Source organism: Diceros bicornis, chromosome 10, assembly GCF_020826845.1.
Source record: "Diceros bicornis minor isolate mBicDic1 chromosome 10, mDicBic1.mat.cur, whole genome shotgun sequence".
Classification (NCBI taxonomy): Eukaryota; Metazoa; Chordata; class Mammalia; order Perissodactyla; family Rhinocerotidae; genus Diceros; species Diceros bicornis.
Genome location: NC_080749.1, coordinates 74,047,503 through 74,063,584, shown reverse-complemented (window position 1 = coordinate 74,063,584; position 16,082 = coordinate 74,047,503). Strand labels below are relative to the sequence as shown.

Below are 16,082 nucleotides of genomic sequence, written 5' to 3'. Positions count from 1 at the left end.
TATATGGACTTCACTGTTATCCTTTATTACGAGGATACATACACATTGGAAACTTTGTTTTAAATCAGTCACTCTTTCAGGATTTCACATTGGGGGACTAAGAAAATAATATTCTTGATTTTGTTGATTTGTTTTTCGAGTCATTGTGAAACTGATAGAATAGTGTAAAATACCAAGTTGGTTGAACCAAATAAGCCCTCTCTTGGTTTAATCAGTTCACATTTTAGCTTTAAACGAACAAATCCATTCCATGAAGAACATTTCAGAGATTGGAGAGGAGTATTTTGTAATATCCAATAAAGTTAGTTGTCATATTTATTCAAAAAGTGCAAGAATCATAGTTTCAGGAGTTAGATTTGTATTTTTTTCACACCATCACATCGAGTTGTTTTCTATTGGCTATGGTTTCTTTTCCTGGAAGAAGTGAAATATGCTAGCACTTATATTTCAGAGAGTGGATGATGTCACAACAATATACCTCTCTATGAAGACTTTCGGTTATCCAGAAGTTACTGTTAATGCTTAATGTAAAAGGAGTAATTTATTGAAAGTATTAACTTTTAAAAGTCTTTTTTTCTTTCAAGATGGTTTCCAGAAGTGCAGAATATTTATTACCAAGGTAATAAAAAAAAGCAATTGCCAAGTGGTGACAGCAGTGCCAAATTGGAGTCTTTTTTCAACTGTGCTGCTACACTTATGACTTTACAGCTGCAGGACCTCGCTTTGGTCTCCATGCAAGATTTCACAGACCTAATTGCACAACCCGCAGTAAGTACGGTTCAGTCACACCAATGTTCATTTACTAATTTATTTATTTTTAATTCTTTTGGAGAGGAAAATGATAAAATACTTTTACCAGTGGGAGGGCAGAAAGTATATCTTAAGACCTTATCTGTTAAAAAAAAAAAAGTTAGCGTCAACCTGCATATTTAGGATAGGTGATTAGCATCACATTGGTGAGGATAAGTGAAAATAAGTGAAAATTCCCATAATTGGGGAATTTGGGTCATGATCTCCGGGGAAAGTCTCCACAAGGAACTCTTTTCTTTCTGGAAGAAAGTCCTGTCATAGTGTGAGCAGGGCCTGGGAATTTGAATGTTCTCCTCTTGGGCCCTTTCTTGCGTGATTCTAGAGCCCCCCTGCTACGCACATCTTTCTTTTTATGGAACCTTGACCCTATCGTTGATCTGTAGGCCCAATGGATACAACTAGATACCAACAAGTCTAGCTGGGAATCGCTCTTGCTCTTTTTGGTAAAGCTCCTCTTTGTAAAACTTACTGTTTACTTTGTCATTTCTTTGATTCCCACTCACCTATTGGCTTAACTGACTAGGGCTTGAGAGGAAGGGTGAGTTCCTATGTATTCTAACTGGAACCAGTACACTCCTTAATCTATCACAATTCATATGTATATTTGTGTATATATGTATATATATATTTTTTTTTCAGGATTCTGTTAGAGCTTTTGAACATCCAGGTTTCATCGTGAGGCTGGTTCTTGATAATGACACCATTAAGTTTGAACCTGAGTTCAGTGACTATATAGACATCCTTCTAAATGTTTATGATGTCATGATTAAGGCTGTCAGTTTTGTGCCAAGAGTTGAGACGAAATTGTATTCCAAGTGGGTAAGTAACAAGGATATTCAGATTGCTTGAATTTGCATGATGATATTCACTTCAAATAACTTCTAAAAGGTGTAGATATGTATCCTCTGCTTTGCAGAATGTAAATGGCCTAGTAACATTGGCTTACAAGAAAGTTTTGCTTCAAAAAAATTCTGTTTTCTCCATTAGCTTCTCTTACAACACACCTACTTTCCTAGTCCAGTCTTCCACTGGACTCAGCTGAAAACTTTCTGAGGGAAAGTAGTTGCAGTTGTGATCAGGTTTGAAGCTGTCACGGAGCGTTGCTGTAGCACTCATACCATGCTGTAGACCCCATTATACTCTTCCAGCTCTGTGAGACTGTCCTCCAATTGATTACCCTCCTTATTCACCTTTTTCCATAAATACAAGTGTCTCTGTACTTTCACATCACAGATCCTACTTCCCTTCTCTCTTTGGCTAAATATTTAGCAAAGCTATGCCAACTATGACATTTCAACAGTAGTTATTTCAGTATAGTGTATCTACATAGTATATAGATAAGCATGTCTGAAAATTCTTTAACTTATAAGATTTTCAAGTTTTGTAAATCCAACCAGTAGCTTTCTTTTTTTATTTTTAAAATAGTTTATGAATATTTCATACATACAAAAGAGTACAGGAGACTTGTGTTTGAAGTTTTAAGTAGCAATAAAATTAACATCTATGTACCTACACTCTAACTTAAGCAATAGAATATTACTGATACCTTTAAGCTCTCCCCATCCCCCATTGCCCTTCCCTGTTCTCATCCTTATGCTTCTACCTTCTAGCAACAGAATCACTATCTTGAATTTTGTAGTTATTATTCTGATTTTTAAAGATAAACTTGCTCCCTGTCTGAATATCCCTAAACGGTTTCTGTTTAGTTTTTCCATGTCTTTGTATAGATGGAGTCAGCTTATAAATCATCAATGTCTTGTTCTATTTTACTTGACATTATGATTGTGAAATTTTCCATTTTGAGGATATTATCCTCTTCATAGGGCTTCTAATTTTTTTTATTATTCTATAGGAGTTCCATTAAGTTCTTATTCAGATAGGCCTGGGCATTTTTGATAGTCTCTTGTACATAGTCATGTATTCACTACTTTTTTACTTCTGTGTTTACTGATCTGACTCCTGGTCCTGGTGGTGTATTTCTGTGGCTGTTTTCCCCTTTATTATTATGGGCTTATACATTTAAGAACTTTATGCAGTTCTTAACTTTGAGGGCTTGGTTTCAGGTGGTCCCTTTGGAATTTGCACATTCTCTTGACAGGTGCTCTGGAGGCCCCTGCAGACCAAGGACCATCTTGAGCAAAATTCTTGCCTGAAGCTTTTGTGGACAATACTGGCTGTGTGAATGCTTACCCATATCTGTATGAGAACAGGCTTGTGGTTACAAATTCGTTAAGCGACCATCTTTTTTCTTTTCCACTGAGAAACAAGGCCAAAACAGGACATTTTTCTAACTTTTGCCCCCTCATTCAGAGGTTCTGTCACCTTTCAGCATCCTTCAATTTTGTGTCCCCAGAACTCTCATTTTGAGGTTGTGTCGGTCACCTTTCAGTGTTCTTGGCCTTCTGTGGGGGTATCAATTATGACTTCCCACCGTGCTGAGGCCTGGGGCTTTGTTCCCTGACAGCCATTCTCCCACCCCCGCCCCCCGCCCCCACACATACTCTACCTTTCTGGAGATTCACTAAAGCAAAGCTTAGACCAGCAGGGGTCAGCAGAGTCTCCGGGCCCCCTGCTCATGCCTGCACTCAGTTACCTCTCAATTCATACATCCTTTCATGTTTGGCCCCTTAGACTTTCCTTATTATTTTCGTTCCTTAGCTATGCATTATAAAAATTATATTTAGCATTTTTATAGCATATTTATGTGTTTTGAACTAGGTAGTTGTTTTCAGGATATCTGTTCCTCATATTGCCATAAGTAGAAGACTCTTGCTTATTGTTTACTTTGCCCTTTGTTTAATTCCAGTTCATCTATTACAGCCTTTTCTGTTCTATTCATACCCTGCCTTTTTTCAAGAACGATTTGAAGTGGCTTATGAAACAGATATAACAGATAAACAGATATAACAAATAAATAAGAGTTACTAGACAAAGCTCGAAGTGGAGAAAAGTGTTATAATCATCCAAATGCGTACAGCTGATATGATCTTATGGTTATAAAATATGGCTCTGAGCTTCTAGGTTTCTAAAGTGAAGAGGAAAATATGACAAGTTTTAACTAGGATTAAACATTTAATTTAGACTATTTGAGTATTTTTTCTGCTATCAGATTTTGAGAGATAGGTCTTCTGTGGGGCGTTATACGTGGGGCAATGGTTCTGAAACCCCATGCATCAGTCTCACCTGGTGACATCGTAAAAATACAAATCCAGGGATCCCCACTGCCAGTGCCCTTTGCCCCTGGAGATGTGGATTCACAATGCCAGTCGGTACTCAGAAATAGGTGCTGGTAAGATATCCCTAGATGATTCTGGCAATCAGTCAAGTTTGGATACAAGTGATATAGAAGTTACTTTGAATAAAATAATTGAATGTGCTTTCAGTGATCTTTGACAGCAATTGCAGAAGTAGAATTCATATCGCTGTTTCTTATCACAATCTTTGATAGAAACTGAAAATTTCTATTAAAAAATTAAAATACACTTTCTTCCCGTGGAAGGCAAACCTGCGCGGGGCTGAGGTGCTGTGAGTCCCAGCACATCACCGTCTCGTGAGCTAATCTGACATGCTATCAAACACTTGAGCTGTCTCACACGGTAGATCATTTCTCTTAACTCGTGATAGGAGCTGATTAGCATTCATATCAAAAGGATACTTTCTAATATAGTTTTGAAGTCCTGGTATTCAGTTCTGTTTAGAAAGATATATCTGTAGGCTTTAGAAATTAGGCAGGTGTTAATAAATTCAAGAAGTATTCCATGCTGAATATTAATGAGCTTCACATTAGATCCAATAATGTCACATTGCATACAGTACATAAAATAGATTGCTTTATCCTAAAGTTCTTTTTCAGAAAAGATGACACCAAGCATCTACTGAGCCCAGGTGTGAGGTGGTGGTGGTGGGATTCACTAATGCTCTCAGAGAACATCTAGTTCTAAGCAATATATATTCCTAAAATGCCCACTAGGGGACAGAGCGGGCAAATGCACCCTGGATACCTGAACAAATTCCCCAGTTCTCCAAAGAATCCTTTGATATCAGTTTGAATGCTGTGCAATATCCACTACAGACAATAATATTTGTTTGTTATGGTCAAAAATCCCTTCTTCTGGATGACAGATAGAGCATATGTATTTTTAAGTGTAACTTGGTTCAAGATAATAAACCATGTAGGCACATTTAGTTGTCTTCTTATTTGAAAAGAGGAGACAAGCTGTTGAGATTTCTTTGCTTACTTAAAATTGTTGTCTGATCCGTTCTTGCCCACTGTTATTCTAATGGTGATAGCAGAATGCGGATTGTGCAACTAGGGATTTTACTCTGCTCTACTTGCTAGTCACAGAATCCAAGATCAAAGGTCAATGAACGAGGAAACAATCTTTCTTTGTTCTAGATAGATTACTCCTAGGGTGAAAAAGTGCTGTGATCAGAGAGTATGATGATATGACATTGAGCTGGCTTATTTTTTAAAAATAATGTACAATGCAAGTGCTACCTTATAAAGCTAGCATATACAATCGCACAAACTGTGAATTTTGCTATTTTTATATTCTAACTTTAATTTTGTGTATATTTTCAAGTGACTGTTCTTTTATCCTTACAGAAAAATGAAACACAACCAGGTGGCCTTAAGGGAAAACAAAAAAATTATATGAAACCTAAATATTTAAAGTACTGCTGTGATTAGACTGAATATCTTTATATAGAGATCAGAAAACATAAAGATCTTGTGAATGAAAAAAAAGACAATATGGTCAGATTGGCATTTTTACAGAGATAAATGATACAGTTACCTTAATCTCAGGCATTTTAAATAACTAATACCATTTTTTTCCCGTTGTTTAGGAAAGTATGTCTAAACCAACAACCTTGAAGCCAGTAATTCTGAAGGAAATTGTTGATGCTCACAAAGAAAAGGTGAGGGAAGTGACGATGAGAGAAAGTGTGGCACCCACCGAGCACCTCAAGCTCTATGACAAGTATGACTTTCTGATTACCAAAAAGGCTGAGCAGGACGTTGATGCTTTCCTCGCAGAAAATCATAGTTACGAGAAAATAATACAAGAAATTCGCAAATACCAAAAACTAATAGAGGAAATACAGTACACATCTAGAAAGGTAATTGACCTGTTTTGTACAACTGTTTGCTGTACCTAGTGATCTTTTCTCAGTTTTATTAGGATGTGTTTTTAGACCATACAGTGAAGAATTAGACCATTACTATCAACAGGAAAAATATTTGTTGAGCCGTTCCGTGTGCCAAGCATTGTAGTAAGTCCTGGGTATGTGGAGGTAGACAAATAGACACGATTCTTGTGCTCATAGAGCTGAAAGTCTATTACAACTTGGATTTCTAAGGACTGTATTTATTTTGACCCCTCAAAAGTTCCAAGAACTTAATTTTTTTTTTGCTGTAGTGTTTATAAATCCTTTGGAAAATATGGTAATTACACCAAAATGTGTTTACTTCTATTTAGTAGGAGACTGGTAATTTAAAATTTTCTTCTTTTGTTCTTTTTTGTATTTTCCAAAATTTCTACCATGAACATATATTACTTTTTTGTACAGAGAAAATATAACATTTAAATCCCACACTATCTATTTAGCAATAACTCAATTCTCCAAAGTTTTTTGTTTTTTCGGTGAGGGAGATCAGCACTGAGCTAACATCCAGGCTAATCCTCCTCTTTTTGCTGAGGAAGACCGGCTCTGAGCTAACATCTACTGCCAGTCCTCCTCCTTTTTTTCCCCAAAACCCCAGCAGATAGTTGTATGTCATAGTTGCACATCCTTCTAGTTGCTGTCTGTGGGACGTGGCCTCAGCATGGCCGGAGAAGCGGTGCGTCGGTGCGCGCCCGGGATGCGAACGCGGGCTACCGGTACCGGAGCGCACGCACTTAACCGCTAAGCCATGGGGCCGGCCCTCTCCAAAGTTTTGTATCCATTATTGTCCTGAAATAGAATTGGCTACCAAGATAACAAACTCTTCAAAGAGATTTATCCAGAAGATGGTTGTAAAAATCCCTGCCTGCATCATGTTAAAAAAAAACTCTCAATCTTGTTAGTTCACACACACAGAAAATCAATATTATGAGAAAGGCAAAACTGTAGGAATCTTTTATTTCTTTTTAAGTTTATTAGACTTTTAATACTTAACGTTGCAGACTATTCGTTTAGGAATGTTTGAAATGCGCTGTGAGGAATTAATCAGAGCTTTGGTGAAGCGAGCCGAGATTATTTGTGGAAAACTTATCACTAAAATGTTCAGAGATCATCAGGAAGTAAATACAAGGTATTTACGTGATATTATTATATTTTTATTTTTGGGAGGAGGACGTTAAATAGAATCAACTGTCATTCAACTCAAGTAATGGATTAGAGCAATGTCGTAAATGACCCAAAAGAAAGATATGCCAAACTTATTTCTACTTGGCTTTATGTGTTATTTTGTGATTATTAGAATTATTTTTTTCATCATAAATATGCCATCCCAATGGTCTGAATTAAAGTGCTATTAAAATGTGTATGTATTTCATTTGCACAAGTCAGATGGACATTTTCTAACTTCAGATTTTTAAATTTGTATAATCAATACACAAAAGTGGGTTTTCAAAGTAGATTTAGTTGTCATGGATCCCAAGAGACCCTCAAATTTGGAACTTCATCTTACCGTAATTACTCTTCAAGGCCATGGTAACTTGTTGCCTCAACTAAAAACTCATTTGTTGACTAACCTGGAGATTTTAAGGAAAACTGACTCATGTTAAGTAAACTCACAGAATGGCAATGTGTAAAGCAGAATTCCTGTTTTTTAAGACAAGAAGCGTAATCAGTCTTCTGACAACTGGTGTTAGTGTTGCTCTAGAAACCTCTTTTCCAGTATCAGTTACATGGAAAAAACCCCCAAATAATCAAAAATTTTTTTATAGTTATGGTATTAGAGAAAAAATGCAATATTTCTTTCAGGCTGTATAGAAGCCTGAAGGAAGCTTTATTTACCTACCATGTGTTAGGTGCAGCACTAGGTACCTGGACTCTAACTATGAATAAAACTGTGGGAGGAAGTTACAGTGTTGAAGGGGAAATAGACACACAAACCAGCACATTACACCAGGGCCCATTGAGTACTGTACTGAGCCACAGAGGTAGAACAGAAAAGGAAATGATTAATTTTCTTTCAAGGTGGAGGTTGGGGGACAGGGGAAAATCAGGGAAGGGTGCAAAGGGGAAGTGGTGTGTGAATTCATTTTGAAGGATGAGTAGGAGTCTGCCAGGTGAAAAATGTGGGTGAAAGAATTCCATGTAGAGAAAATACTATGTAGAAGGGAGTGAGGTATGAAAATGGCCTGGTGTTTCCCAAGGACTAGGAGAGGTTGGTATTGCTTTCACAGACACTGTGAGGGAAGAGAGGTGAGGAGGGAGGCTGAAGAGAGAGGCACCACGTGAGAGAGGACTAGGACTTGGGTAGCTTGGCTAGGAACCAGAATCATATATTCACCTTACAGCACCTTTTCCTCTAGAAGTACTGGAAGAATAGTGAGAATGTCTTTTACTTGTAGCTTTTCATGCTGTGTGAAATATTTGTTTTAATTTCATAGCTATTTTCCCTGCCTCTTAACTGCCCTCTGAGCTGATGCCAGTTCTACTTTTTCTCCTTTTCTCCTAATTATGCCCCCACCAGACTCACTGGATGGACTATTCTAGGAACCACTGCATGTGAACGCCCTCACCTTCTCGCCATTCCATGTCTCAACTCACCCTCCATAAACCCCTTCATACCTGTTTCCCCACCTTCTCAGATGGCAAGAGCCTGTCACACTATTCAAAGTTCCTGTGAGCTCAACCCCATTATATCCCATCTCTCTGGAGCTGGCTCCACCAGCCACCCACTCTGTATCGCATTTTAAATTTCTCCTTTGCTATTGATTCTGCCTCTGAAATTTACAAACATGGTCAAAACTCTCTCCATCTTCCAACCCCCCACTTCAACCCAATATCATCACCATGCTATTTCTCTCTCCTTCACCTCACAGCCAATTTTCTTGAAGAAATTTCTACATGTCTTATCTGGACTTCCTTAGAACCCACTACTCTTTTTTTTTTTTTTTAAACCTCACAGTAAGTTCATTGTTTATATTGGCCCCAACCCAAATCAGTAGGAAATATTTGCATATTACCAGAAGTTTCTGAGCATACAAGTCTGTTTTAATCATTCCCTCCAAGTAGGGTTAATCACTCCCTTCCTTTGTACCACTTTTCTGATGCCATCTCAAAAAATCTCTGGTAGAGCCCTTAAAACTCTAGGCTGGAAGTGATTGTTTATGGTCCTGTCTTCCATACTAGATTGTGAACTGCTGGAGAACCATTATTACATTTTATCCACTTCTATGTCTCTGTCATTTAATATTGTAGTTAGGAATGTAATAGATGATCATTAAATGTGTATTGAGTGAATAAGTAAGTGAACACAAATTTGCTTTTAACTTGTTAGGTGTCATATAGGTAAGATAATCTTACTTTATTTTTCACGTAATGGAACATATAAATAGTGTATAGAAGCATATTTAGGAGTGAAATTTAAATATATGAGATTGATGTTGTCTGGTGTTTCAGATTATGTGATGAATTTGAGAAGATAGCTGAAAAAGCTCTCAGTACTCCTCCAAATACAGCAGAGCTGATGGAAATGAAGGTATTGCTTCTAGATTCTTTATAGTTCTGTGTGCAAAAGTTAATCGTTTTCTTTTTACCCCAGCTTTTATAAGTTAATTATTGGCGCAATAATACAACAACAAATCACTCCAAAAGTTAAGACAGAGGCTTAAAATAATCACTTTTTTAAATATATACTTAAATCCTGAGTCTGTGTTCTCGTGGTTTAGGCCGGCACTCCTGTACAGGTCTTCTGGTCTCAGTTGGGTTACTCACGCAGTTGGGTCAGCTAGTTCTCATTCGGGTTGACTGGTGAAACTATCTTCAGCAATTTGGTTCTGCTCCACTTGTCTCTCACACTCCAACAGGCTCCCCTGGGAATGTCCTCCTGTCATGGTGGAGGCGCAAAACCAAGCCCAGTTGTACCAGTGCTTTTCAAGTTTCTCCTTGTGTCACATAGCTAACGTCCCATTGATCAAAGCAAGTCATGTGGCCACAGGGTCAGAGTGAGAGGACACGGTAGGGTGTGGATGCCAGAAGAGGGGAAGTACTGGAGCCATGAATGCAGTCATCTGCCAGGATACTTTTGAAAGCACTGTTAGTAATTGTTGCCCTGCTAAAGGCATAAACCAGGACTGTCTTGGGCAACCTGAGATATGTGGTCACCCTTCACTTTTTTTTATCAACAAATATTTAATTCTTAAGTAACATTTTATTTTGTTTTCTACAGGCTGTCTTGTGTTATATATTAAAATTTTCTGCTGTAGTTTGCTGAAATATTTTATCTTTGAGCATAGGCTTTATGGTACTGAAAATATTAGATAAGTCTCACTTTCATCATTTTTCATGTTACTTCTGTGCTTGAAGTCTACCTAATGGTGAATAAAATAATGTAAAACAACTAGTTAGTCACCATTTTATTTTATTCTTTTTTCATTCTTATAATATTAAGCTTTTACAAGATCTTTTTTTTTTTCCTTTTCTAGCATTCCCAAGATCCAAAATAGAACCCTTTTATTTTTAGATTTTAAAATATTTAAGCAAATATTTTTGCTTTGGAAACTTTATATAGGCAGGAAATTGCAAAAGGACTTCAAATGATTTTTGTACATTCTTTAAATTATTTGCTTAAAAGTTTGTCACAACCATTAGAACCAACTTTTACATATCAGCCTCTAACTAAAAGAGTTCTATTTTCTTTAAAATATTTGTACTTGGATTGGGATTCTTAGTATGTGAATTTATATGTGTGTGTCAAATACACACGCATGCCTCGATATATTCTCTTTTAGAATATTTGTATATTATATATTTGTTGTTGTAGGATATTAAGTGACACTTTGATTATGGATGATTCTAAAGACAGCTGGAAGGTTCCATAACTGTAGCTTCCTTTGGAAAGATGAATGTTGAGAATGAAGAGTGTCATTTATTTACCCTCCAAGCCGTCACTGGAAATATTTAGGAATTTGGGGTTATTTAGTGTGAATTTCTATTGTTTGTAGCAACCTTTAAGAGAATTAGCAAATAGGATTCATTAACTGGTATTTAAAATATTTCTGTAGCTTAAAAACATTTATTCCTGCAAGGGCAAAATAGCTTCTCAGTTTATTAAATACAGAAATCAGTCGTTTATATCAGTAAGGGGAAATAAAAATCCAGTTGTTTGACTACATAGAAAGCTGATTAACCATATTACAAAAATATATTTTCAGTTAGGCATTTTGTTACCTGTGGAAACCACCATGGTTTGCCTCTTATTTGTTTGAATTTGCAACATAAAAACATTTGGTCTAATTAGAATGATATATCAATGAAAGATTTCTAGGCAATGTTGCTTGTTATTTCTTTTTAATTGCAAAAGTAAAAATTTAAACAATATGGATTGTACAAAGTAAAAATAAAAGTTTCTCTTTTTCCATAATTTCCTTCTTTAGGGTAATGATTCTCTATAGTTTAGTGTGAATTCTGCTCTTTCCAAACACATATATAGTGATATATATGATATATTTTATATATATATATCACTAGATGAGAGAGATGAAGAGAGAGAGCCAGAGAGATGGAGATTGGAGATTTAAAAGAGCTTTAAAAACATTTTTTTAAAAAGAGGCATTTACTTCCTAGACAGGGAGGTGGGGTATAAGATAGGGAAGGTGACCATAGTAGTTACAAGTCATGACAAGTTTTCTCATTTTTCAGTGGGGTAGCAAGTTTCCTTTGGTGTTTGTATTATTAAGATATATAAATAAATTAAGATGTATCAAAAGGGCTTTGAGAGAGCTATATGTATATATGTACATGCCCATGGGCACGTGCATAGGTGCACACACACACACACACACACACACACACACCTGTACAACCCGCTCACATGCACAAACGTAGAGAGATTTGTTTTTGCAAAAACAGAATCACTAGTCTGCTGCAAGTTACTTTGTTCACTTAACAATATGCCTTCTCTGTATTACTCCTACTAGATAACTAGGGCTCTTACTTTTCCCCCAAATCAATAGCCAATTATCCCAATACGATTTATTAAATGATCTGTCGGTTCACTCCTAATTTGAAATGCATCTTTTCAAAACTGAATTTCCATACATACTTGGATCCATTTCTGAACTCCATCTATGCTGCTCTGTGGTCTATTCCTGGGCCAGAAGAAGAACTGTTTAAATGACTGCTGCTGTATAGTATGTTTTGATATTTGGCAGGGCTAGTCCCTGTCACTTTTCTTTTTCATGATTATCTTTGCTACTTTTGAGTATTTACTATTTCAGAGACTTTTAGAGTTATACCAGAATTTTTAGAATCTTTTGTATTAGAATTTTTGGAAATACCTTTGCAATTTGATTGAAATTGCGTTGATTTTATAGACTGATTGGAGGAGAATTTACATCTTTACAATGTTATGTCTTAATATATTTCTATATTTATTCAGAACTTTCAAAATGTCATTCAATAAAGTATTATAGTTTTCCTCATGTAGATTTAGCACATCTTGTTAAATTTGCATACCGTTATTTTTTAGCTTTTGTAACTAAGGAAAGTGCCCCACTGGTGTCTGTTGCAAGTTTGCAACTTTACATTTGTTGTGGTGGTGAGTTGACCAATAATTGTCTCCCCCAACTAGGCTATGTATAAACTCTCTGAGGGCAAAGCCCAGGTCTGGTTGTTGTCACACTGAATTGCTAGCACCCAGCACAGGGTCAGGCACATAGAGGTGCCCAAAAATGCTATTCTGAAGGAATAAACAGTACCACTCAGATAGCACCTGCTTCGTATCTTCCAGAAACCCACAGCATTCTTCTCTGGTTTCTTTATGTGTTGTTTAGTATTTTCTTTTTTTTTCTCCCTGCTATTTTAGTAAAAGTGTTTGGGATGGATGAGAAATAAATCGTGCTGCAGTTCGCTATCTGGAACCCCAAGTCTGTACTTCTAACAAGTCTGTACATATTTATGCATTGTGTTTCCACAGGCTATTTTTTGACATGAGCTGTTCATTAAAATGCCATCTGTAATTTTTGTTTACCCTCAGGCTTATATTCAGAAAGTAGAGACAACTGATATGATTGAACTGGGACAGAGATTGGTGGATTCCAAAAACTGCCTCGCCTTCCTCATTGAGTGCATCAACTTTTCCCCAGCAGACATTAGGCTAAATAATAATGTTTTCCAGTGGTATGGAAGAATGGAAGAAATTTTTGATGAACACAGGAAAATCATTAGAGAGAAAACAAAACAATATCAAGAAGGTCTTAAGGTTGGTATCATAGATATTTTAAGTTATTTTCGTTTTCTGGAAATGTTGAAGTTTTAACTTCTTACATAGCATTGGCAACTCCTCTATTTCACAGGTCATATATTGCAGCTTTCTCAAACTATAATTCTTGGCAGAAGTTAGTACTCATATTTCTCATACTGTAAATCTTAGTAGAAGATAGTACACGTATTGGATCCATGTGACATCATTTCTTGATTTTTGAAAGGAGAAAACATTTGAATATATTGCCCACAAATGACCATTAATAAAAATATTATTTATCTTATACACTTTATAGTACTCTTTTATTTTATTTTTATCATTTAACATCAAAGCTTGGTGTAGAGTGCCTTCACACCTCATAATTGCTGAAACTCACCTAAGTTCTGTGCCCAGAATCATCACTCTAATGTTCAATAGCTCTAACCTTTTTTCTTTTGTTCTGCATAGAAGATGGTTTGTGATTTTCCCCTGTTTACCTGTCCAGCATCGTTTCCTAATGCCCCACTCTTTGTTCTTAATTTCTCAGTAACCCTGAGCAGTTTCTAGGTCCCTGCTGCCCTGCACCTCTCATTCTTGCACATTTTCTCCATTTGCTCTGGAGTGCACCCTAGCCCCGCACACATGCTTGTCTATTCAGCACACTCAATTGACTTTCTGAGAAGCCCCCTCAGTCAGACCTCAAGGCTGCTTCTCCTCTGCTCCCATTCCACTTTTAACACATCTCCACTGGACTAATTATCTCATCATTGTGTTGTTATTTTCAGGTCTAGCTCCCCATTAGGTCAGCTCCTGGATAGCAGGGCTGGATCATTTTGACCTTTTCTCCATTTCTATCCCCCTGGCCAGCACAGTGCCTGAAACACAAGAATGCTGTGAGCACGCCACAGCTATTGTCCGAATAAATGACTTGGGATTTTCAGTCTCATTTTACAGGTGAAGAAACTAAGGTCCCCAAAGGTGATGAGACTTGTTCCAGGTCAGCCAGTAGAGGTAGCAAGCCTAGCCTCTTTCTACCACACTACAGCAAATACAATTAATACAAATACAATTGGCAGAATATGTTATTGGAGAATAATTCACAGACTTAAAAAATCTTTCATTTTAAACTGTAGCCTATATTTCTGTTTTACATTGAGGCCATTTCAGAATTTTTAAAAACCTTTAGAAAACGTCATGAATAGGAAACATTAGATGCCTAAGTTACAATATAGTAGACTCTTAGAAAATTGCTAGGTGGCCCAGAATTATCTATACTTTATTGTAAAGTATACCATTCTACAAACTACATATAATGTTGATGAATTTTTCCTCTCATTTTCCTTCCCCCACTGGGCCAGAGCAATCAATTTGCCAGGAAACTAACAGAAAGAGGACAGAAATCAACCTAGATAATCTATAAAATCTATTTTTTAATAACCTAGATTTGACTTTTGAATATTTTATTAAGAGCTATTTCTTTAGAACCATTTAATTTGGAATGCCTTATCAATGACAATTTTATAATACACCTTTCTCATTAAAAAAATATACACCTGTTTTACATTGGAAGGCTATAGTTTTTAGGCTGGATTTTCAATCTAGATTTATTTACCTTACACATTTTTTGTGAAGAGAGCCCATGGAATGAGAAAAATAACCTTGGAAAACTTTGTTTTATCTTTGCTAATTGAAGAGATATCTGAACATGAGAACACAATGAAAGAAATATGTTTTTAGCCAGATGTTTGTAAAAATGCCACAAATGTCTTTACAAGCCCTTAAAAAATTGGAGTTTTCTTTTAGCCCCACACTTGATTATTATGAGATTTTTCAAAAGCTTATAAATCATTTGTTAGCATAAATTCTTTAACATACTAATGAATATAATTGTTTAACATATTCTTATTCATTTTATTAGAACATCTTACATTAATAGTACAAGGGTAAACTTTCTCTAATTTGTGAATTATAAGAATCTTTTTTTTGTTGTTGTTGTTGAGGAAGATTGTCCCTGAGCTAACATCTTTGCCAGTCTTCCTTTATTTTGTATGTGGGAGGCTGCCACAGCATGGCTTGATGAGCAGCGTGTAGGTCTGTGCCTGGGATCTGAACCTGTGAACCCCGGGCTGCCGAATTGGAGCACGTGAACTTAACCACCATGCCACTGGGGCAGCCCCTAGAATCTTAATCCATTAATTTTAAATCCCAACTCTTAAAAATTCTGTGCATTTTAGATCCAGTCATCTTCCAGATCATCCCTCTGTTTATATTTTGCCACTGGCAATAATCATTCTGATAATCCTCACAAATATTTAAATTTTCTCTTGGTGCTTATGGGTTTTAACATTTAAATAGTAACAGCGAATGTTGTTTTTATTAGTTACGGTGTGAACGGTTTGTGGAGGAATTGGAGAGTTATGCTAAACAGTCGGAAGAATTTTACTCGTTTGGGGATCTTCAGGATGTACAGCGATACCTGAAAAAGGCTCAAACACTGAATGCGAAGTTGGATTTAGCAGCAGACAAGGTATAATTAAAAAATTCTTAAGAGGATGAATTAGTTCAAAAGAAAGAGCATTGAATTTGTATCGTGTATTCACCTTTAAGAAATAGATTCAAATATAATAGTTTAACTACATATAGTTGGGGAATAATATAAATGGCACAGATGGATTTCACAGACAGGCTTCGGAGGGGAGCAGCATCGCTGTTTTCTGTTGGTAGTGATAGCATTGCAGAGCCTTCATCTTTTATTTGAAAGATAGAGCTACGCCTCCAACTGCTTCTTAATTTAATTTTGTGTCATTTAATCATTTGCATCACGTGATACACATGGTTACTCTTTAGTTTTCTGAAATCTTGATAGAAGCCA

At 36.4% G+C, this 16,082-nt stretch overlaps 1 protein-coding gene across 1 annotated transcript in view; it reads left to right on the top strand.

Moving 5' to 3' along the window:
* Nucleotides 1-16,082, top strand: part of DNAH7 (dynein axonemal heavy chain 7) — a 224,376-nt gene that overhangs the window by 41,094 nt on the left and 167,200 nt on the right. The window contains exons 11-17 of the mRNA XM_058548598.1: nt 585-768; nt 1,450-1,629; nt 5,659-5,931; nt 6,978-7,105; nt 9,427-9,505; nt 13,004-13,228; nt 15,591-15,737. Of these exons, the coding sequence (XP_058404581.1) occupies nt 585-768; nt 1,450-1,629; nt 5,659-5,931; nt 6,978-7,105; nt 9,427-9,505; nt 13,004-13,228; nt 15,591-15,737 (1,216 nt within the window). The remainder of the gene's footprint in view (nt 1-584; nt 769-1,449; nt 1,630-5,658; nt 5,932-6,977; nt 7,106-9,426; nt 9,506-13,003; nt 13,229-15,590; nt 15,738-16,082) is intronic.